General features: G+C 42.0%; 1 protein-coding gene across 2 annotated transcripts in view; it reads right to left on the reverse strand.

Moving 5' to 3' along the window:
* Gna14 (G protein subunit alpha 14) overlaps positions 1-8,665 on the reverse strand; it is a 194,443-nt gene extending 185,778 nt beyond the window's left edge. The window contains exon 1 of one of the 2 annotated variants that reach the window (XM_047525148.1): positions 7,398-8,662. In XM_047525148.1, the coding sequence (XP_047381104.1) occupies positions 7,398-7,521 (124 nt within the window). In that variant the 5' untranslated portion in view covers positions 7,522-8,662. Of the gene's footprint in view, positions 1-7,397 lie in introns of both variants that reach the window. The other variant, XM_047525149.1, reaches the window with a different exon arrangement.
* Between the last annotated feature and the right edge of the window lie 13,720 nt (positions 8,666-22,385).

Below are 22,385 nucleotides of genomic sequence, written 5' to 3' on the forward strand. Positions count from 1 at the left end.
GGGTAGAATTCCAAGAAAGGTAGAAAGCAACTGAGTGCCCTTCCTATGGTAGAAGTCTCAGCTAGCAGAATTTTATTCAACCAATATTGAAAATAAGTAGTACAGTCCATGTTTCAGGCACTATTCTTAGTGCCTTAAAAATAATGACTCATTTTATTAAATTCTCATAATAGCATAAACCTAATATGTTTGTTATTCCCATTTACTAGATGAGAAAACTAATGTACATTTGACATACATTCAAGAATGCATGCATCTCATCAGTAGAAGAGCCTAGATTCCAAGCCCAGAAAGGCAGGCTCTAATGAATGTGCTTCTAACAACTAGGCAATACTGCCTCCCCACAGCACCCTGGTAGTTGGGTACAATCAGACAGCATGAGGTTTTGCAAAGTGATACGAGGATATAGGACATGGTCTCAGGTGACTTGTAGTGTTGCTGTGGAAGTTAAGTGCCCAGCATCAGCAGCAACTCTTGATGGGGCTTGTGGAGTCCCTTAGCTGTGTTTTAACAGCCTGTTCTGATACCGGTGTTTACTGGTCAAGACTCCTTTGGATCCTGCCTTTTTGCTGAGTCTGCTCTCCAATTTGCATTGAAACAGAGTTTCCTGCTTCCCTTCCAATAAATTCTTCTTCTGCTTAAAAGATCTGCAACCAAGAACCCTGGCCAACATGGCTAATTGATGGATGTATCAGCAGACAGCCAATTGCTCATAATGAAAGTCAGGGCTCCTGCAGGTCCTTCTACCTTCAGAGTCCTGGATTTCTACTAGTACACTTCCTTCCTCTGTTTCCATGGCTGCCTGTCTCACAGGGCTCCCTGCCTCAGGTCATCTGCACTCAGGTGATAGACAAATCTGTGATACACATCCCCTGGCCAGAACCCATGGATCTAGGAGTGTACCCTGACAATGGTGCACACCAGGTCTTCAGCTTCCACAGGGGTACAGAACTCAGCCCAGAGAGTTTTGATGCTCAGAAGAGAGTGGACAGACTCAGGCACAATGATAGCTGTGTCCTGGAGAAGGTCCACCACCTCAACGGCCTGGGCCCTTGCTCTTTCTTCATTCTCCATTATTCGACCCTTTAATTCTGTGAAAAGGCCTGATGAGAATCTTTCCCAAAAAAGACTCCTCTTTGTTGCAATTTCAACCTCTGTCTTTAGTAACATCATAACTTTGCTACAATGATTCACTGAAAGCCCTTTTCTCTGCCTCCCCACCTCCCTGCCACCCACAGATGGGAGTTCTTACAATAATATTTTCCCCTTTTGGTTCAGGTATCAAGGGAAAATATAAAACAAAAGATGACATAGACATGCAATTATCTTTCAAAAAAGACCAAAAATAAATAAATAATAAACAAGACCCCTTTAGGGTTAAAACACTTTTTACCTTGCTTTTGCCAAACTCCACGATCAAATTTTCCATTTTACATCTGCTCACGGTTTAAGACTCATTAAAGCCTCAAAAATTTCATCCTTTAATGACAAGCTTTAGAAACTTAGCTCTTTGGGTACTTAGATATGAGTGATTGATTTGAATTAGTGGGGTTAGTATCTTTGTTTCAAATGGCTTAAATATCTTAAAAGAAAAACTACCGTCCTCCACTAAAAACTGGATCCCTTGGAGAAATGGTTAATTGCTCCCAAGGGGAAGGGTGGGGATAAGATGAGCCTGGAGCATCTTGTTACACCAGGAAGTAAGGAACATGCTGAGAACATGTCACAGGACGCAAAAGCCGATTTGAAGGGGATCTCAGGGCACATTTTTGGCTCATTCTGCATATCAAAGGATCCTGTAGAGTGATAAACAAATAGAGGAAAAGGGAAGACTCTTGCAGAATGTCAAATGCCAACTGGTAAGTGTGGAGAGAGTGCTGGAGTGGCCATCATGTTATAGATGGGATAAGGCAGGAATAATCAAAGGCTACTAAATCAGGAGGGAGATTTAAGGGACTGGAAACCCTGGGTTCAATCCCAGCACTGCAAAAAAAAAAAAAAAAAAAAAAAAAGTAACTAAGACAAACATTTTGATGAGGAACCGGGAGGGCATTTGCAGGTCTCATCACAAAATTATGATACAATGGATAAAATAAGCCACATCTTGACCAGATGATCAAATTTACCATCACCAATGAAGAGCAGATGGACATGGCGCATCTCCAGATGTGACCCCCTGCCCGCTAAGTGACATCACCTATGCAGTGTTCCAGGAAAGAACACATAGCTGGAGTCTCTAATCATAAGATCAGACAAATTCAAATGAGGAATATTCTACTTTAAAAAGGGAGAGAGGACTGTATTCTTCAACAATTCAATGTTACAAAAGCAATGGGGCCCTATAGAAATATTCCAAATTAAAGACACTAAAAAGACATGAGAAACCAGGGCAGCCTCTGAGCCTATACTCGACCACAGGTTGTGGATGAGGAAATGCTACTGAGGACATTCTTGGACCAACTGCCAAAATTGGGATATGGATAATAGTTGGCACACACATATTGTATGGAGGATACATTTATTGCAGTTTTGTAAGTGGATTGTGCATATACAAGATATTTTGGGAAAAACACACTGAAGTAGTTAAAGGTACAGGCCACAATGCATATAATGTACCCTGAAACATTTCAGAAAAACAGAAGAGAACCCACAAATGAGAAAGAAAATAAAAATTCAACAGTAAATTAATTTGGAAGAGGATTCCTGGGTAGTTTATATTTTTATTCTTACATTTTTGTAGACATTTGAAAATAGTTCCAAATCAGAAGTTAAAAATGAAAGATTTGAAGGAGGAGAATGACCGCAAAGGGTCACAGGGGGATGATGGACATGTTCTAGATCATGACTGGGCCTATGCTTACACAACTGTTCAGTGGCCAAAACACATCAATTTGTACACTTAAGATCTGTGTCTTTTACAGTATGTAAAATATCGATAGAGTTTATTTGAAAAGGTTCAAAGGGTAAAAGATCATTATTTCAAAATGTTCTGAATGCATTTAAAGGCAAAAAGAAGAGGGGGTGAAAGAAGAGGGGGTGCTTGCTTTGCCTCTTGAGAAGTCTCAGGGACTGCTGTGCTATGGATGAAAGCAGGTCATCTGGTGGGGTCTGTTTTTTTCCATCCAGGACAGACATAAGTCAAAGATAAAGATAAAGCACATGCACAGATAGAGTTATACAATCTCTCTTTCTGAAACTCACTATAGGGAAAATTGAGCATTTTATATGAACATTGTATAATGAACACAATACATGGTTAAGATAAAATGTACAAAAACTCAACAAAATCTTGCCCCTACAGAGTCCTCCATTTTATCCTAGAGGCTGAGAACAGCACTCACCATCCTCTCAGGTGGGAAGACTGCACATTTCTCCACACTATTTAGATGGTTGTTAGCACCCTACACTCCCAGTGTTTTGAGGCCCAACTCAGATGACTCCTCCTTTACAAGCTCCCCACTCCTACTCTGCTTCACCACCTCTTAATCTCTGTTAAGCTTTCATGAACATCTACCTTGTAACAGGTCCTTGTGAACTAGCCCCCCTCCAACACAAGATTCCCTGCACGGAGAACCATGCCTAGGCGCTTTGGAAAAGTCTGTTGGATTGAACTAATTTGAGCTGAATGACCATGGGCACCCTTAACTATTTCACTGCTTTATTCCTTCACAAGGCTGGAAAATTCTGTTGCTCTCTACCAAGAAACCCAAGTTTTCTGTGCCATTTCCTCTAATGGACTTCTCACTAGAGAACATGATAGTTAGTTCTAAAGGATTTTATTAGAGCTGATCCAGTAAAACTGTATGAGACCCCAGAAACTCATAGCAAAATACTTCTGCTAAATCACTAGCAGGAAAATTTAGATAAGCTGTCATGCAATCTATGACTAGTCAACAACAATGAAAAAGGACACCTCACTTCAGCCTGAAAATACTAAAAAATGAAGCAATGATAGCTGACACTTACTGAGTACTCACTGCCAGCAAAATCCCAGAGGTTAGTCCGCAGCCAAGAAATGGGAGAGCCAGGGTTTTAACCCAGACACACTAGCCTAAAATCTACATTTTTAACCAATATATCAGTTTTTATAAGCTAAATTATGTCTTCCTGCCAAAATTCATATGTTGAAATCCTAAAACACCAGTATTTTAGAAGGTAGGTGTATTTAGAGATAAGGTGATTATGATAAAGAGTGCCTTCAAGTAGGGTCCTAATCCACAAGGACTAGTGTGCCCTGAAGAGGAAGACAGGGCAGGGATGTTCCTGTGCAGAGGAAAGGCCACATGAGGACACAGTGAGATGGCTGCTGTCTGCAAGCCAAGGAGAAAGGGCTCTGGAGAAACCCAACCTGCCAACACCTTGACCTTGGACTTTCAGTCTCCAGATTGTATAAAGATAAATTTTAGTTGCTTAAGTGTTCACGAATGTGATGTTCTGTTATGACAGCCATAGCAACCTAATACAACTAACATAAATTAAATGCCAATTTTCCTTCCTTCCAGAGAGTTCCAAGATGAAGTCTGTGGTCAGAGTTACTGGAAGCACTCAACTCAATTAGCAAGCAATACTAAATCACTAAAAGATTGCACATCCTTGCTACCGATCGGTTTCTTTCTACACTGACTACTACCCATCAATGTTCTTATCAGAATTCCTTTTCATTCTACCTTTATCCAAGGAACTGATAAGGAATTTCTTACTACTAAACTCAACCATATTCTTTATTTTCCTTAACTCCTCCAAGTGAGGTCTCACACTGGCATCTTGCAATTACTAGACAATAGTTTTTTTACTTTTATTAAGCACAAACAGGATACTGCTCCCCTGAATGTACTTGAAAAACATCCTCGTCCCTGTTGCAAAACCATGCATCATTGTGAAAGAGTTGGTGGCTTTTCAGCTCTATTCCATGCAATTGGGAATGCCCAATTGCAAAGTAGGATTTTCATCTGAGACACTTAAACAGTGACAAATCTAGTTCACCCACTGTAGAGAATTTGTGAATTTTTCACTCAACTCTTATGACTTCAAACAAAACAGCATGCACACTTCTCTGACCTTTGCATCTCCCAAGTCATTGTCTCTTTCTTTATCTTGAGAACAGACTGTGTCCCACTCCCTTAAAGACTGAAAGAAATCAGAGGTTATTATTTTTCAGTTCATTTGGGGAGTTCTGGACTCCATGTGGTTTGGAAACTGTATTTTTAACAGAAAAATTGTCACTGAGATGATGTGCAAGTGATGAAAATGGGGGTCCTGGGAGGTTAAGCAATACTTTAAAAGATTTGGAGGGTTGAAGCATGGGCCAGACAAGAGCCCAAGGTGACCTCTAGTCACCTGGATTAAATTTGATTCTCAGGGCAAAAAACTTACCTACAAACATTTCTTCCCTAGTTTGAGTGCAAATGCAAGCATTTTATATCAAATGAATAGATTTTTTTACCAAGAGAGTATGGCTTAGCTTACTGCACACTTTTCATACAAAGAGCCAGCATCTGTCAAGTTCTTGGTATATTCTAGACATTGTACTTCATACACTGACACAAATCTAAGCATTTCAAATGAACTAGGGTTCAGCCTGCCCTTGAAAAGAAAAGGTATGAAACTAAGGCCATGACCACCCCTGTGTATGTGGGACCTGGGGCTCCAGTACAAATGAGGGCCTGCCAATCACTGTAAAGTGTTAATCCACAATCCTCCTCCCTAACTAATCTGCCTTGATGACATCCTTGAAGGCCAGGTTTAATTCCCAATTCTCAGACTCTGAAGAGTTCTGAACCAGACATAAAAGGGCTGCCCTGGCCAATGAACAGAGTCTGTTCTTTCCTCACCTGGACTCCCTTTCCTCAAGGGGGTCTTCTTGGGCACACCTGTGAACTCCCAGCCCACCTTCTTAAGATTCCCCCACTACATCAGCAAACAGCTGCCCCTTTGGGCAGTCACGGATCATCAGGCCTGCGGTCCCTTCCAGTTCAGCCCTAGCTGCAGGCTTGAGCCTTTTTGGGCAGGGAATTCCATGCAGGACTTGCATCAGGAAGAGAAGCCATGTAGATTGAGTGGCCACCCTGCTTGGACTAGCAGATTTTTAGCCCTTTGGGGAGGGCACAGCCTACAGGGTAAACCAGGCCAGACTCTCTAAGCCCAGGATAGATGCGGGGGGCGGTGGGGAGGGGTGGTTCCTTGCTCAGTCCAAAAGCAGTATGACTAAAAGCCCTCTATTTTGTGCCAACTAGATCAACCAGTCTTTCCTTGAAGCTTTCAGGGAGAGTGACTACTTATATTAAAGAAGAATAAACAAGAAGAGGATGAAAGGGAAGATTCCTGTTCAATGAAATACTTGTGGCTATTTAGAGGGGAAATCGATCACTTGCTATGAAAGAAGGAAAAAGTAAATATACCTGACACAGGGAATTTACAGAAAGGCATTTTTAGATCAGAAGGTGTGGGATACTTGCCTTAAGGCAAAAATTGGTTTCTTAAACTGTTTTCTTTCTGTTTCTGAAAGACCTTTGCAGAGACACCAAAGATGGATGAAGAATTAGCAGAGTAGCTGGGACTGCACAGCTGAACCTTAGGACAAAGCTAAATCAAGGGTGACCGGGGAGGTTTGGGTTTGCTGCAAACACAAAGGTCTTGCCAAGGAGACCATGGGAAGCAGGTGAAGGAGGTCACAAGAATCAGAAGAAAAGCTAAGGACAAGTACTTCACCCCCATTACTAGCCTAATGTCTCCTTTGTATTTCCTCAATCAGGGCAAATTTCTCAGGTTTCCAAGTCCCTTATTTAATTCTCTAAAATAGGAATAGCGCCTGTCTGCATCACCCGGTGATAGTCATAAGAACTTTGCGGAAGGCTATACTTGCTAAGTGCCCAGTCCACTGCACTTCCTTTAGAACTGAAAACGCGCGGACCAAAACTACAGCTGAACTTAAGATGGGGGGTCTGTCACTATCCCTGACATCCAACTTGGGGGTCTGCAGAAGCTGTGCGCTGGGGGTGGAGGGATAGACGAAGTTTTAGCCAAACTGGAACAGATAGGACAAAGCAACAGAGGTAACGGTTACTTCCCAACCCTGGTTTGAAGTCGTGAGAGGGGTTACCTTCAAAAGGGACCCGGTGGTTGGGGTTTAGCTCAGTGGCAGAGAGCTTGCCTAGGACGCGCAAGGCCCCGAGTTCGGTACTCGACCCTGGGGGTACAGGGGGAAAACAGCCCAGCCAGAAGTTCAAAGGACTGGCGCCTAAGGTCCCAAGTTGCCAGCATCCCCGAGTTCCGAAGAGATAGGGAGGACACTGTGCCGCAGCCCACCCGGCTCCAGGCGCGACGAGGGGATGGCTAGCAAAGGGACCTGGAGGAGAACACCCAGAGCACTGGGGCTCGGGAAAAACGCAGCCGCTCACCCAGTAACAGCAGCTTGAGCTCGCGGCGTGCGTCCTTCTTGTCCCGGCGAAGCTGCCTCTCGATCTCAGCGCTGATGCGCTGCGACTCCTTCTCCTCTGCAGACAGACAGCAGCAGCCAGCCATGCTGCGCTTAGCACCCGACGGGGCGACGTCTCTCGAAGCGCTCTTAGGCTCCGCCGGCAGCTCGCCGGGCGAATCCGCGCCAGGCACAAGAGTTTGGAGAAAAAACACCTGGGCCTCGAGGGCTCAATCACTTCTCAAGGGTCAGCGCTGAGGCAAGGGCGAGTGCCGAGCGTGGGGAGCGCTTAAATGCACCCCGGATCCAGGCTCACCCAGAACCACACTCTATCCCGGGAGGAAAAGGGCCAGCCGCGAGCTCTTTGGCACAGGAGCCAGACACCCAGTGAGGCGAAGCAGACCGCGCACAAAAAGTTGGGGTGTCAATGCCGGGGGAAGAGTGGAATCTCCCAGGTCTAGGGGTGTCGCAGGCGAGGAGCAGGCGCGGCGTGGGGTGGAGGCAAAGGACCTGGCTGGCCCTTGCTTGAAAAGTTCCGTAAACCTCAGCAGTGACCACAGACTAAGACCGAATGAAAAGGTTCTTCCTGGCTCTCTGGTGGCTCAAGTGGCGGGAGGAGGCGGAGCGTCCCGAACCTGCAGCCCTGGCGTCTGCTGGAGTAAGCCCTCGGGACACCCCGAACCGATGGCACCCTGAGGGCAAAAGAGGGCGACCACGAGCCGGAGGGTGCGGGCTCGAGGCTGCGGAAGCAGCCCTCACACCTGCCTTCCTGGCTGTGGTGTCCCAGTGCGGGTAGGGACACCTGCCAAGGTTGCTGTAACCAGTACGCTCCGGCCGCCAGGCCCTTCTTCCTGCCAGATCCGGGTTCCGCCAGGTGAGTGGGTTTCTCCAACTCAGGCTCAGTGGCGGCTGCGGCGGCGTCAAGCTGGAAGAGGAGCGTAGACCAGCCACGCGTCTGCCGCGGGACACGACGCGCCAGGAGCGAGGTGGAGGTCTCTCCTCGGATCTGAAGTTGAGGCTTGCACACTAGCTTTACACTGCACACACCCGGGTTTCCTAGACGGGCTCCTTCCGCTTCCCAGATGCCCCAGCCCAGCTCAGACTTGGCTAAAGCCCTTGGTCAGCTGGGCAGCTTGCCTGCAAAGTGCGGCTGGGCCCGAGCCCGCTGGCTCTGCACTGGGAAAGGCAGCCGCCACTGGGTTCAGATAGAAGTGCAGAAGCGCAGAGTAAATACCCTCCCGGCTCTTCTTATAGAACTGGAGGAGCAGGGCTTGAGGACAGGAGGGAATGGAAAACGACCGACTGCTTTGCATTTTATGACGGAAAGGACTCCTATTTTGTAGAAGGGCTGGCACGTTCCCCGCACACCTGGCAAAATCCCTGATCAGGTCGCCGTGGTAAGGTGTGCCTACAACACTATTGGCCTCACTCCTAGAACGTCCGGAACATGTTTGAACAGCCTTACTTAAAAAAAAAAAAAAAAGTAGAAAATCAAAAAGCACGTCTGTGCAAATCAAATGACATGGTCAAGTGCAAATTACATCTGATTTCCATCTGTGTAGGTTTAGAAGCAGGAAAGGGAAGGTGGAGGAAGGGGATTCTGTTGACCACAGCAAGGAATGTTCTTTTCCTTCTTCTCAAGTCAGCATATGCCATGTACACACTTTATGGCATTAGGCAATTAGCTAATGCTTCCTCAATAAAGAGCAGGCCTAAGTGCCTTAAGTATGAGTGGCATATATTTTATCCATTCAGGCATATGAGTGCAGTGGTATGTGTCATAATTTAAAGAACTTGGCATGATGCTGCTCTCTGGCTGCGAGGTCTTTTTTTACAGTGGAGAAACTGTGGACAAATCAGGCATTAAATTGAATATGCATATATTCTTAAAAGCTTGACTCTTAGTTTCATTGCAGGCATAAATTGACAGTAACAGAGACCCCTGCAGGAAAACTCCTGGACTTTTCTAATCTGATCCTTGGCCATTTAGTCACTGGTCACTTTAGCTTTTAAGATTCATTTATAACTTGAGAATAAGACTTCTTGTCTTCTACGAAGGGTGGCAGAATCATTATTTGTATTTCAAAATGATTTAAACTAGAGCCAATTTGTACTTCAAATAAGCTGGAATAACTTACCTGTGGGGTATCAAGTTGCTAAGATTTCTAAAGTTATGTAGCATAGATTACGGCAAATCTGCACAACTTTCCTAGGCTGTTCAACTTGGTGTATATCAGAAGTCTTGAACATGTCCATCTCCTTTGACCAAACCAATAATTCCTTCCATAAGATCTAACTGGGGAGAAGTCCCCATGATTTATAGGCAAAGATTTCATTTCTAATAACAATAAAAACTAAGAACAACTGAGATGGCAACTAGAGGCTAGGTCAAATAAATTAGTTTACACAATGAGCTATTAGGTAGCATTTATATATCATGAATATGTGAGTAACAAATGTGATTGCACACCACATAATGACAGTTTGGTCAGTGACAGACTACATACGTGACATAGTCCCAAAAGATTATGTTGCCAAGTGACAGCCTAGCCATCTTAATTGTGTGTATACACTCCAGGATATTCACACATCCACAGAATTTCCCAACTATGCATTTCCTGGAAAGTACTCTCATTGTTGAGAGATGAATGATTATGTATGAGAAACAAAGATTTGGGGAAAATCATCAAAATATATTAAGTGAAAAGAGCAAGATATAAAATAGAAGCAGTATGATACAAATTTCATTATGACAACACACATCTGCATTTATTTTATTTTTTATTCTTTTTAGTTACACATGACAATGTATTTTGACTTATCATACATACATGGATTATAACTTCCCATTCTTGTGGTTGTACATGATGTGGAGCTACACTGGTTGTGTATTTATATATGAACATAGGAAAGTTCTGTCTATCTTTCTCTTTCCCTTTCTCCCACCCTTTCCCCATGAATCTCCACACCACCCCCCCATTGTGAGTCAGCATCCACATATCAGAGAGGACATTAGACCTTTGGTTTTTAGGGATTGGCTTATTTTTTGGGGGATTGGTTTAGCATAATAATCTCCAGTTTCATCCATTTTACCAGCAAATGCCATATTTTCATTCTTCTTTATAGCTGAGTAATATTCCATTATGTATATGTACCACATTTTTTATCCATTCATCTGTTGAAGTGCATCTGGGTTGGTTCCATAGTTTAGCTATTGTGAATTGAGCTGCTATGAACATTGAACACATCTGCATTTTTAAGAAGCTAAAGGGACATATACTCTAGTATATGCTCTAGTATATACATATAGTATATGTATATAACTGTCAGAAATATGCTCTGATTGTAACTGTAGAAAATTATTTGGGCCAACTCGAGTGAAAGTATTTAGATCCCACTTTCCTCAGTTGTAAGATGAGAACCAGAATAAATTCCAAGGATTCACCCAACTCTAACATTCAAAGTATTTTTTGATGATTTTCACACTTATATGAAGGTATTAAAAATAATTATAAACCTAAAGTTGTTATTTGAGTTGTTATTGATGAGAACTATAAAACCCATATATCAAAAGTCAATTCATTTTCTACTTCTATATTTTTTTGCTCCATTCTCCTTATCTTTAGGATCTGTGGGTAGGATAATAACCATTTTAAGTTATGGATTTACTTGAAATATCTTTCCAGGAAGAGTAGGTTTGAAGAGTTCTCAGTAAAAGATACTTGCTTTGCTAAATCACTCCAAGAATGCTATGATTTTGTTTTATTCCTCTTACTGATTAGAGCCCAAAGTAGACATGGTGTCAGACACCTGCCAAGTGCTGCCTGGGTGAACTCACGATCTTCCTCTGCTGTTCATTGAGTCTGTGCCAGCCCTGTACCAGGCATGAGTGTTCAGACAGAAAGGTAGTTCCAACTCTAGGTAGTGCTATAGTCTGCTGGTGAGAAGGAAGACACCTCACTCCAATCAGAATGACTGTTATCAAGAATACAAGCAACAATAGGTGTTGGCATGGATGTGGGAAAAAGGTCCATTCATACATTGCTGGTGGGATTGCCAGTTGGTGCTTTGGAAAGCAATATGGAGACTCCTTTAAAAATTTGGAATGGAACCACCATTTGACCCAGCTATCCCATTCCTTGGCCTATACCCAAAGGACTTAAAATCAGCATACTACAGTGACACAGCCACATCAATGTTTATAGCTGCTCAATTCATAATAGCTAGATTGTGGAACCAACCTAGATGCCCTTCATTGATGAATGGATAAAGAAACTGTGGTATATATATACACAATGAAATACAACTTAACCATAAAGAAGAATAAAATTATGGCATTTGCAGGTAGATGGATGGAGTTGGAGAATATAATGCTAAGTGAGATAAGCCAGTCCCAAAAAACCAAAGGCCTAATGTTTTCCCTGATAAGCGGATGCTGATACATAAGCGGGGCGGGCGGGTGGTAAGGGAAGAAGGGAGGAACGTTGGATTGTGTGGGGGGTGGGGAGGGGGAAGAAAAGATGGTGGAATGAGACAGACATCATTCCCCTATGTACATGTATGGTTACATGAATGGTATGACTCTACATCGTGTCCAACCAGAGAAACGAAAAGTCGTACTCCATTTGTTTACAATGAATCAAAATGCATTCTGCTGTCATGTATAACTAAATGGAACAAACAAACAAAAAAGAAGACTAAGACCCTGAAATCTGGACTTACCCCTTCCTGATTCCACCTGAGTGGCTCTTGAAATCTACAATTGTTCACAGCGAACCCTCTGCAGACTCCTTCCTTCCGCTTAGCCTCACCACCGGTTGCTTTCCTGAACTCTCCACAAATGCACCTGCACATTCTCCTCATGGTTGTGCGGTGGTGTAGTTCACTCTTTTAAGGAATGCCATCTCTCACCCTGGGAAGTTTGATGGCTTCTTTTATAAACACATCTCTTCTCAGAGTCCATCCCCACCCCTCTCAGCCCATGTTTCTCTGCTGGCACTGCCTATGTTCCCCTCTTCAACATCCCACCCCTATACCAACTGAAGCAGCACAGTTCACAGTAACCAGCCTCGGAATCCGTCAAATGGTGAATGGCTAAGAAAATGCGGTGTGTGTACAGAGTGGAGTTTCATTCAGCCGTAAAGAAGAATGAGATTTTGTTATTTGCAGGAAAATGGATGGAACTTGAGAACATTAGGCTAAGCAAACTAAGTCAAACTCAAAGCCAAGGGGTTATATGTTTTCTCTCATATGTGGACGCTAGGGAGGAATGTGATCCTACATTAGGTAGAATCAGATAACTGAGAGATTACACTCCATTTATGTAGGATCTACCAAAATGCATGACTGCATTCTACTGTCGTGGACAACAAATTAGAACAAATAAAAAAATGTTTTAAAAAAAAGAAAAAATGGTGGGGAGGTGGCTCTTATGACAATCAAAGGGAAGTTGGTAGAGGAAAAGGGCGGGGGGGGGAGGGGGGAGGAAAGGGAGAAGGACAGGAGGGGGGAGGGGGGAGGAAAGGGAGAAGGACAGGAGGGGGGAGGGGGGAGGAAAGGGAGAAACACAGGGGAATGATATTGGCCAAACTCTGTTCTATATTATGTGCGTATGTGAATATGTGACAATGAAGATCATCATTATAACAAGTATAATGCAACAGTAAAAATATGGGGAAAGAATTCCACACCTAATTCCACCTGTCTGCTTCTGTTACTGAGAGTTACTCAGAGGTAGGGTTTTTCTTATTTATCCACGATTCTTAGATTAGCAAATTTTAGTGGACTGAATAAAAATTGAAACCAAGAAGAATTCATCTGAGAGAAAATGTTCTGTGGCTAAAGACTGAAAAATCAACAAGCAAGACTACAACAAATGAATTTGTGATTTAGGAGGAACTTGTGTTTAGGAGCTACCCCAACTTGCCACTTGTCCCCTAACAGGATGTCTCCCCTGTATCTAATTCAGATCTCGCAGAGAATGTCCAACAGAGGGCTCAAAGATGCTGTTCTCCAGAATGAATCAAACAGCATTACCCTATGTGAATTTATGATTACACAAATGGTATGCCTTTACGCCATGTACAAACAGAGAAACAACATGTATCCCATTTGTTTACAATAAAATAAAAAAAAAAAAGATGCTGTTCTCTTTTACAAATGTATCACTTTAGAACTTTAACAAGTAACACAAAGATACAACCTTGAGGAAATTCACGAAAATACCACTAATACCACTGTTCTACCTCAGTGTTTTTCAATTTGCAGTTTGACTCATTCTTGGATTATAACCAGAATTTTTTTTTAAAGATAAAGATTAAAATAAAAACAAAAAATATAAAACTATGCTGCATGTATTATTGTTTCATAAAATTTTTGTTTCACTTATATATATTAGTGTTAACTTTTTTTTTTTTTTTTTTTGGTACCAGTGACTTTACCACTGAGCCAAATCCCCAGTCCTTTTTATTTTTCTTGTTTTGAAACAGGGTCTCCCTAAGTTGCCCAGGCTGGCCTTGAACTTGCGTTCCTCCTTCCTCAGCCTCCCAAGTCCCTGAGATTACAGGCATGCATGGTGGTATTGATCATGGGGTATGGGCATTAACTTGGCCATATTCCAGGTGGATTGGTCTAAATGACTCCGAATTTTATAGTGCATTTTTCTAAGTCCAAAGTGTTTCCAATTTTTATTCAATTTTCTGAGTTCAACATGTTCTCTAAGATGGTTTGAGAACTTCTCCCCCCAACATCATCTCCAGATTGGTAGGTGAGAGTTGATAGAGTATTGACAGATAATGAATGAGTAATAATTGTGGCTGGTGGCTGGTTGTACTCCACATCTGTTCCTCTAAAGGGATCAGCATGTCAACATGTTGCTCCAAAATAGTCTCCACCTGAAGCCCAGGAACTGCTTGTTAAATAACTTCTGCTGAAAAGACTAGAATTATAGACAATGAAGTCTGCCTCCAAGCTATGAGTGGGCTACTGTTTTCAGATCTGACTTCTCGTGGGCGTTGAAGATCTCAAGAATGTAAGAATTAGAAATCTTCAAGATAAGAAGTTCAGAGATTTCTATTTTGCTTGTTTTCAATTTTGCTTGAATTTCCTACTCCACTTACGTCATTCTCCTCTTAAAGAATCTGATGCTTACAACCCAGTACATATGTATTCTTCTCTAGTTTTTATGTTCTTATAATCATAAATTAACATAACTACAGTAATAGGCATATATAAACATACACAGGAAAGTTTTTCACAAATAATTCTAAAATGGGACTATATTACATGACCTCTATATTTTGTTTTCTCACCCAAGAATACCTTGTGGGAATATTTAAGTTAACAAGTTTACCTCTAACTCATTCTTTTTAATGGCTGTATAATATTCTATGTATGAAAGGAAAATTTTATTCAATTTTTCCTCTTTGAAGGGCATTCGTTTCTGTTTCCAGTTTTGGGTCACTAACACTAAATCTGTAACCAAATCTTTGTATATAAATCTTCACATTTTACTGTTTTTAATTCTATGGGACAGATTCCCAGGAAAGAGATTATTGTATTGAAGGATACATGCACTTTTTCATTTCAATAGATGTGGCCAGATTCATTTTGAAAATACTAAAACAATCTCAGTTTCTACCAAAAATATGAGCACCCATCTCCCTATATTCCCACCAGTCCAGTGACAAATATTATTCCTCATTACTTTATGGCAGACCTAAGGGAATAAAATTATATTAAAGTATTGCTTTCCTTTTCCTGACTCTTCATGAATTTGTACATCTCTTCATATGCTTGTTAGAATTTGTATTTGCCACACTGCGAATTATCTATTCACGTCCTTTGCTCATTTTTTTTTAAAAAGTGGGTCATTTATCTCTTTGACAATTTGTAAGGTCTTCAATATTACATATCAGTTCTTTGTCATGTAAATTACAAACTGTCCTTTATCATTTTAATGGAATCTCTTGCCATATGAAAGATTTTATTTTTACATAGCCAAGTATCTTTATTTTCCTGCCTGTCATTCAAAATTCTAGTCTTTGTGAGATAATCTCCCCAAATCTTTAGGCAAAAGATAAAACATGAGACCATGAATTGACTGAGAACCATCAGGTTGGACTGAGCTTATTGTGGGTTGACTTGTTTGTAGAGGGAGTCTCAAGAAAAAATACAATATGGATATAAAAATAAAGTTACATATATTGTACAACTGAAATATCATACCCAAAACAGACCCCAAGCCCCATGTGCTCAGGAAATAGAACCACCCTCCTTTCTTCCACAGGCAAGGAAAGTAGGCCGTGATTCCCAACTGCCCCTCTGGGGATATCAGGCAATCTCTGGAGACCCTCTTGGTTGTCATAAGGGAGGAGATGCTACTTCATCCAGTGGGTAGAAGCCAGGGACACTGAAAACCTGCTACAAAGCGTCACCCATCCCCACTGTCAGTACTGAGCACCCCTGGACTAAGCCGAAGGAGATTCTTGAGAAAAGTGTGGACCAAGGAAAAGCAGGGCTTTTCTTTCTGTGTTGGAGTAAACTTATCAAAAAAGGGCAGGCATGACCTCAAGGCTGCACATAGTATAGTTTCTATGACACTGAGGGAACTGAGTCCTGTCGCAGAGTAGCAACTCTGGGGACAAACAGTAGTCCAAGGCTGGCCCAAAGATTGCAGCCTCTCAGGGCCCCTCCCCCATCCCCATTCGCCCTCTTGTCTCTCCCAACACATTCAAAGGAAGTCTCCCCATGCTGAGGTGGACGCCAGTTGGTAAGTGGCCACCGAGCTTCCTCATCCCTCTGCCCTCTCAGCCCAACCAGAAGCAGAGGTCACCCTAGAGGGTACCAAGCACCCTGGGGTTGTTCCCCCCACAACAGCTGCCAGGAGGCCAGAGTCAGATGAAGAGGCAGGGAGGATGTCACCAGGCTCCTCAGCCTTTGCCCACACTATGTCCTCCTCTTCAACAGGGCCTCTCAAACACCATTGAAGAATCACCTGGTTGAAATACAGGTTCCTGGGCTGGACTCCAGGGATTGTGAGTCAGCAGGACTGGAATCTGCATGGGATTTCCCAGTATCAGCATCAGAAACCCCGTATCCTGGAAAAAATGCAGATGGCGAGGTACCCTAGGTAGGCTCTCAGGTGATGTGGATGCTGTTGTCAGCAGACCACACTCTGCTCTATGATGCCTATCTGTTCCCAGGGCCTCCAAGTCTTACTCAGGCTCCCAGGCTTAGCATAAATTATCTCCCAAATGAGTTCCTAGAATCTCTGTTTCCCTCTCCTGACTCTGTAGTAATTGTGATAACAAGTCACAGGGCAATAGAATGTATTTGAGTCTTTTTCCTGACAAAACACTTCAAGTGACTCTCACACTTGAAGGGCAGGAATCACACTTTCCACATCTTTCCCATTGCATAGGAATATCTGGCACCAAACACATGGAAAATACTAAATAGATGAGTCGAATGGACACAATTAGCCTTTATTGAGTACTTACCAGATACTAGGAACAGAGAGCTCAATTTGGGTAATCCTCACAACAGAACTGTGTGATATTGTTCATTCCCAATTTTAGAGATGAGGTAAATAAAGAACAGAGATGTTACATGACAACTTCACAACTGGACAGTGATAGAGCTGAGACTCCAATTCCCATTTGATTATCAGAGCCTATACTCTTACCTACTATGCTATGCTATCTACAATACATAAATGAATTCAGGTGCAAGAATCAGCGGTAGTCACTTAGATCAATCCCTCTCCCTCCCTCACCCCCACAGGGTCTCACTACATTGCCTGTGTAGCCCAGGCTGGTCATAGTTCATGATCCTTCTGCTTCAGCCCCACAAGCAGGTGGGGCTATAGGTACGCACCACTGCATTTGGTCTTAAATGTATTCTTTTTTTCATTGAAGTCCACCTGTCTGAACTATGTTCATGTGTTCAAAACAGACTCACCATTTTCCTTGCAATAATGCCAGCTGTTAAGTTTGACTCTGCACTGAATACTGATTAATCATTGCAGCACTTTTCAGTTTAAGAAAAAGTAGGAGATGTTCTGGTGACAGACATATTTGTTTGCCTAGCATCCATTTAACAGATATCCTACTGTCATTCTGTGAAAATTCAGTTACATTCATGTGGTTTACAGGGAACTTGAGATTGCTTCTGTCTTCCTGGATAACCACATGCCCAGTTCTGGCCTATCAGAGCGTTCCATGTCCTTAGCCAAGGAGGCTGGTTCAGAGGTGAGCACGTGGCCTGGGCTTGACCAATCAGAACACTCCATTTCTTTAACATGGAGATAGGTTCAGGGACCAGCTAAGTAGAACCCCCTTCTTCTAGGATGTCTAGTTTGAGATCCAAAATAACCTGAGACTGCTGGTGCTCATCTTTGCAAACATCTGGAACAGTTCTACCTGAGTATGGCCCAGAGTCCCACCCAAGAGATGGAGCAAGAGAACCCTGATCTCCTGATTTGAATCACTTATTCAAACTCCATATTCCTAGTTACTTGAGCCAATAAATGTGCTTATTGTTTTAGTCAACTTTCTCACCACTGTGACTAAAAGACCTGACCAGAAAAATTTTAGAGAAGAAAAGTTTATTTGAAGGCTCATTGTTTCAGAGGTCTTAGTCCACAGAAGACCATTTCCATTCCTAAGTCCCTAGGTGAGGCAAAACATCAAGAGTGTAGTGGAGGGAAGCAGCTCACATAATGATCAGAAAGCAGAGAGAGAAACTCCACGCTCCAGATACAAAATATATACCCCATACCACACCCCAAATGAACCACTTCCTCCAGTCACACCCCACCTGCCGCCAGTTACCACCCAGTTAATCCCATCTGGGATTAATTCACTGATTAGGTTAAGGCTATAGCCTAATCATTTCTCCTTGAAACCTTCTTGCATTGTCTTACACATGAGTTTTTGGGAGACACTATATCTAAACTATAATAATGTTAAAGCTAAGGTGATCATGTTTCCAACATTTATAACCAAAAGAATCAAGGCTAATGTAAGTGATCCATGGGAAATGAAGAAGTAGATAGTGGAAGATATAATAACAGGAAAAATTGACCACCTGGGGTCCATCAATGATTACTTTACAATGACCTGTGTTAGTCAGCTTTCCATTGCTATAACAAACACCTGAGATAATCAACTTATAGACTTATAAAGACAAAAGATTTCTTTTACATGACAGTTCTGTAGGTTTTAGTCCATGATCAGTTGGCCCCATTGCTTTTGCGCCCAAGGTAAAGGCCATACATCATGGCAGAAGAAGATGGCAGAGCAAAACAACTTACTTTGTGGCCAGGAAGCATAAAAAGAGAGAGCAAATGGTCCAGTGTCTTGCTACCCTCTGTGAGGGTATGCTCCCAGTAACCTAAAGACCTCCAAATAGGCTCTACCTTTTAAAGTTTCCACTACCTCACAATAGCAACATGATGGGGACCAAGCCTTTACCGCATAGACTTTGAGAGAACACTTAAGATCTAGACTATAGCACCCTGATAGTTCAATACTTACTTTAATAACTTTCTGTAAGAAAGATTAATAGTAAATGGTTATCAGATTCTTCTCACTTGTCACAAGAATAAACTGAACATGAACCAGGAAGCAGTTACATTCAAGAAATCTGAGCAAAAAAGGTCTTTTTAGCTTTAGCATAGGGATTGTTGTTGTTATGGGGCGCAATTTAAGAACAGACCGATCACCACTGAGAAGTCCAAATTTGAGAGTCTTTATTAAGCCGGCCGGCTGACTGTCTCACACAACACCCCAAAAAATGGCTATTGGGAGAACAGCCCCAACCATAGGGTTGTGGGGGTTCTTATACCAAAAATCACATCAATCATAAGTGTCTGTTGCTATGATTCGAAATTACAAACTAACATCATGAGATCATCAACAGAGGGGAAGTGGGTCAAAATGACCCTTACCTAGGTACAAACTAAAGAATGGTTACTAACATCCACGCAATCACCGTTCACGTGGTACATTGTTTAGGAGCAATAGGGATCAAAAGAGAGCAATTTTTCTTTACATAGGAATTATCATTCTGTATTGTTAAACATGTCACACTAAGTAACTGATGATGGGTACAGAGGCGTGGTGTTCCCATGGGAGAAACTTATTTCCTACAAAACATGGAATCTCAGCAAAATGGAGTCTGTTTAGTCATTTCCCTTAGAGTCTGGCCTATGACATTCTCATCGAGTCAGTTCTGTCAGCCCATCACATTGTGTATTGATTTGACTTTGTGCCAAACTTTCTCTCCTGGATGATCTTGATTGTTTATTACTTTAGGACTCATGTAAACTATTTAGATGCAACAAATTTATGAAATGTTCTGAACCTGTGAAAATATCTTCATGTTGATCATCTGAATTATTTCTCACTTCCTACTGGTTCTTGCTTCAATATGGAGTCAGTTGCTTATGAAGAGCCAATTTGTCAGAAAGACCCACACCTGTATCACAATTAACTAGTAGATTCTGAAGAAATAAAAGAAACAAGGGCACTGCTAATAAGGTGGAGCATTCCAGCATTTGTCCTGTTGAATTTTGAGGAAGCAAGAGATTCTGGTAAATGATGACATAATCAGACTAAAAGACTTCTCTTTGGGGCTGGGGTTGTGGCTCAGTGGTAGAGCGCTTGCCTAAGCATGTATGAGGCACTGGGTTTAGTTCTCAGCACCACATATAAACAAAAGAATAAAATAAAGGTCTATCAACAGCTAAAAAAATATTAAAAAAAAAAAGATTTCTCTTTGGCCTGGTTTTTGTTTCTGTTTGGATGATAATTTAAAAGAGTGACATGGTTTCCCTGTGGCCTTTGTCTTAATTTTCTTTGGCTCTTTGTTCATGTGTGCGCACATGCATGTCACACTGCCAAGGACCCTGAAGTCTCTAAGTGCCTTATAAGAACTAGCTCCAAATGACCGCTTGCCAGCGCAAACAGGTCTGACAGGTTTAGTGACCCCACCATGCATGTAAGGAACTAAAACAGACAGGCACATGTTCTTCTCTGGGCACATGCAACGAAGTCTAGAATGATTTCTGATTTCAAATCTTAAGTTTGGCTCTCCGGCTGCCTTCCAAACCACCCTGACAGGGGCTGTCAGTCAATCCATCCCTTCCTTCACAAGTGTTTATCGGGGTTTGTGGCGAGGGTCATAGAAGTAGGAAGGACTGGCTTTCTTTCCTGGTGGAACTTCCAGTCCCATCAGAGAGCTAGGTCTGTTGATACACTTGATATTCTTCCATAGGATGTACCCTAAAAGGGTTCTGATGTGTCCCACAGGGTCTGGGATCATGGAAGAGGGAAGCTTTTTGAGATAGAAGATGTGTTTTCTATTAGAAATGTTTCCTTGATGAGCATGTGAGTGTGTAAGTAACTCTCTTCCTTGGAAATTGTCATTTCTCAGTCACTTCTAAATAAAAGCAAAGGTCAATTCTTCAACTTTCCATGCCATAACTCTAATATGACTAACATTTTTTTCCAACTTTTCATCTGGAAAAATTTCAAAGGTAACAAGGAACACTTGCAAACTTGCCACTAAAGTTCACTGATTGTTAACTTCTCCCTCAATGTTTGCTTTATCCTCACTCTCACTCTCTCAAAATATGTACTTTCTGAGTTATTTGAAAGCAGACTGCAGATCGTGGCTCCTCTCCCCTAAATAATTCAACCAACATGAACTGAAACAAGGACATATTCTTACAAAAAGATGCCATGATTATGCTTAAGAAATTTTCAATTCCATAATTGAATCTGCGTTCATATTTATCCAGTTGCCTCAAAAATATCTCATATGACTTTTATTTTTTAAATCCAGGTTATACCCAGATTCATGCACTGCAAACTTTTTAGTCTCTTTAATCAAGACCAGTCCTCCTGCCATTGATGTCATGCCATCAGTTTTGACAAATTCAGGCCACTTGTAGAATAGCTCACACTTTTCATTAATTTGTTGGTTTCTTTATTATTTGATTCCAGCTAAAAAAATTTTTTTTGCAATTTTTGCAAAGATGCTGCAAGGTCACTTGGGTTGTTTTAATTTCATCATGCTAGTAGGCATGTAGTAAATATGACTTAAAATTTTATATCATGCATTTAAACAAATCAAAACCAAGAAATCAATTGATTTCTTTTTCTGATTGACAAGAAAGCCCAGTGATTTAAGACCTTACTAGTCAAAGGGTGGTCAGCAGACCTTCTTAGAAATACAAAATTAAACTCCTCCCCAGTCTAATGAATGGATCTACATTTTAATAAGATCCTCCAGTGATTTCTGTGCATGTTAAAAATTTAAGATACTAATCAGAGAATGGGTTTCCAGCACTGGGTTTCCAAATAAAAGGGTTATTTGTGGCCCACACACTTAGGATACAATATCCATTTCTGTTTCTAACAGGTCCCCAATTTGCACCTTGTCACAAAGCTCCATTTCCAACCTCTCTTGAAATTAGAAATTGCCATGTGACACAGTTCAGATCAAAACCATGGAAATTAAGGTCAGTGGGGGAAAATTCTAGAGAGGTGCACATATTACCTGGCACACACATTTGCCCTTTCTCTACTTTGGTCTCCCTGGTGGAGGTGGAGGAGCTGCGGAGGAGCCATTTGTGACCCGAGTCATCAACCCTCATGCAGAGAATGGTCACGTGGAAGGAGCCCCAAAGGGTCCTGAACTGCCCACCTGGAGACCTTGTTTACACAGGGAAAACGAGGCCTGTAGTTTAGATTGCTATTTAGTTGATTTTTCTGTTACTCACAGTCAAACTCAAATCCTAACTCTTACACTATTCAAAGAATTTCTTTCCTTTTTTTTATTGGTACTGGGGATTTAACCCAAGGGCACTCAACCACTGAGCCACATCCCCAGCCCTTTTTTTGTATTTTATTTAGAGACAGGGTCTTGCTGAGTTGCTTAGGGCCTCACTAAGTTGCTGAGGCTG

This window comes from Sciurus carolinensis, chromosome 14, assembly GCF_902686445.1.
Source record: "Sciurus carolinensis chromosome 14, mSciCar1.2, whole genome shotgun sequence".
NCBI classification, from domain to species: Eukaryota; Metazoa; Chordata; class Mammalia; order Rodentia; family Sciuridae; genus Sciurus; species Sciurus carolinensis.